Source organism: Sprattus sprattus (genome assembly GCF_963457725.1).
Source record: "Sprattus sprattus genome assembly, chromosome: 5".
NCBI classification, from domain to species: Eukaryota; Metazoa; Chordata; class Actinopteri; order Clupeiformes; family Clupeidae; genus Sprattus; species Sprattus sprattus.
This window is the reverse complement of record NC_137924.1, coordinates 42,999,906-43,002,405: the sequence shown is the minus strand read 5'-3', so window position 1 is coordinate 43,002,405 and position 2,500 is coordinate 42,999,906. Positions and strand designations below refer to the sequence as shown.

Genomic DNA, 2,500 nt, shown 5'->3' with positions numbered 1-2,500 from the left:
GCCTATTGCATACACTAGAAATGTAACTTAACCCCAGTTTGTTCTTCTCATTATATTCATTGTTATATTCAGTTGTTAATGAAGTAAACACACATATGAGTAAATCGTACACTAATTTCAATATGATGCAATGCTACAATACAATCCCATAGAGGTAGCCGTGGAACATGACCGAGTATAGTATAGCATGGCATTTGTTTCTGATGGTACTCTTAAGGGACTGTTGTTAACATGAAGTGTGACTGTGACTGTTTGACCTTTTCCTCATAGATGAGTGCAAAGGCCGTGTCCATGAATACGGTGGTCAGCACGAGGCTGGAGTTCCTGCGGATCCTGTGCAGTCACGAGCACTACCTCAACCTCAGCCTCTACTTCAGCAGCCCTGCCTCTGCCCCTACCTCGCCCTCGCCCTCCATATCCTCACAGGTCTGGTTCCCCCCTCCGGCCTCCCTCCTCTCTCTGCACAGACTCAGATCACCACTGACATTCCACCCCTTGGCCACCCGGGCTTTAGGGGCATTTATAATAGCTGCGTGGAAGGTTAGGTCTACAGTCTATGATATGCTGATGCTAAGGATGACATAATGGACTGTTCCAGTAGGCGGTGTTATGAAATCAGTTATTCCAACTCGGCTTGAAACGAATATTATTTACTTTTGTCTGTTAAAATGCATTTGTCTCCCATTCTCTGACTTTTTCTCTACTACTTCTACTCTCGCTCCCTCTTTCTTTCTCTCTCTCTCTCTCTCTCTCTCTCTCTCTCTCTCTCTATATATATATATATATCTCTCTCTCTGCAGACTTCAAGTTCTTGCAGTTTTCAGGACCAAAAGATCTCAGCCATGTTTGATCTTTCTCATGAGTTCAGGCAGCAGCACTTCCTGACAGGCCTTCTGTTGACAGAGCTTAATGCTGCTCTTGAGATGGAAAATGAAGGGTTAGTCCTAAACTACAACATAAACATGAAAAATATTTCGGGACTGAGCATTGTACATTTCACATCGTCAACATTGTCAATACATTATACGACACGATGATGTAGGCTTGCCAGTGAAAAAAACATTTTGGGACTAAACATTGTGCAGACATTTGATTATGGGCATGTGTGTGGGTAATTACTCACTCTTGTCTTATGCCAATGCTCTCTATGTGGATGTCTTGTAGTGGGAAAGTGCAGAGGAAAGCCATCAATGCGACGTACAGCTTACTGTGTGCTCACGACCTGGATCAGCGCTGTGTGAGGCCTGAGGTTCGAGCTAAGATCGCTGCTCTCTACCTCCCCCTGGTGACCATCATCATCGACTCCATCAACTCGCTGGACTTCACAGGTTTGCCTTACATTTGCATTTTATTTCATAATAACGAATAAAACAGTTGGGATTTTTTTGCATCACATTTTGTAGTCATAGTCAAATTGTGAAAAATGCACAACACATCAGTATACCTATGAAGTTGTGTTTGTGAGAACGTATGAATCAACTCTAAATCTGGTTCACCCCAGAATATTGTTAAGCGCATCATTTTTTTAAGTATAAGGTTTATGTTTCATGGTCACTCTACTCTGGCTTGTTTTCACAGTTTCAGACCCACGCGGTGGCAAAGGCAAGACCACTGTCCCAGACGAGGATCCTGATAGTGTCAACCCCATCAATCAGAATATTGCCATGGCGATTGCAGGAAATCCGTATAATACCCTGGCAAGAAACGCACTGGCTTCCATGGCCTCCATGGTAAGAGTCTAAACTTCCCTCGCCTTTTTATTTCACCGCACAAAAAAAGCCTGATTCGTTTCTGAGGAAGTGTCTACATGTGTGATAATCAGATGGTCACAGGTGACAGAAAAAGAAAAGCTCCCCACAAACACCACTTCCTCCTTCGCCTTCCTGTTTTGGAATACCCGCCGGACACGTCAACCTTTTCTTTTGTTTCCCTCGACCCCCCGGTAGGCAACGAAGGCCACCAGCACCCTGACGCCAGAGACCAGCCGGAACCTGCTGGTGTGTTTCCTGTGGATCATGAAGAACGCCGACCAGACCCTGATCCAGCGCTGGACGGCCGACATGCCCTTCGCCCAGCTCAACCGGCTGATGGAGCTGCTCACCATCTGTGTGTCCTGCTTCGAGTACAGGGTGGGTCTCACACCTCACACACACACACACACACACACACACACACACACACACACACACACACACACACACACAGGGTGGGTTTGCACCTCACACTCACACACACACACACACACATACACACACACACACACACACACACACACACACACACACACACACACACACACACACACACACACAGGGTGGGACCGCAGTACCACTCAACCATGGGGTTTGTTTTAGCCTGTCTCACTCTGGTGTCATGCTAATATTTTGGGTGGATTCTTAGAAGTGGTTGTGTTCTTGCAGCACCATATCAATTTATTAATCACAGACACACGCACACAGACACACACACCCACACCCACACACTCTGTATTTATGTTTCT

At 45.9% G+C, this 2,500-nt stretch overlaps 1 protein-coding gene across 1 annotated transcript in view; it reads left to right on the top strand.

Moving 5' to 3' along the window:
- Positions 1-2,500, top strand: part of dock8 (dedicator of cytokinesis 8) — a 45,527-nt gene that overhangs the window by 29,991 nt on the left and 13,036 nt on the right. Inside the window, exons 27-31 of the mRNA XM_080839518.1 lie at positions 271-426; positions 801-937; positions 1,165-1,328; positions 1,579-1,730; positions 1,947-2,129. Coding sequence (XP_080695644.1) covers positions 271-426; positions 801-937; positions 1,165-1,328; positions 1,579-1,730; positions 1,947-2,129 — 792 coding nt within the window. The remainder of the gene's footprint in view (positions 1-270; positions 427-800; positions 938-1,164; positions 1,329-1,578; positions 1,731-1,946; positions 2,130-2,500) is intronic.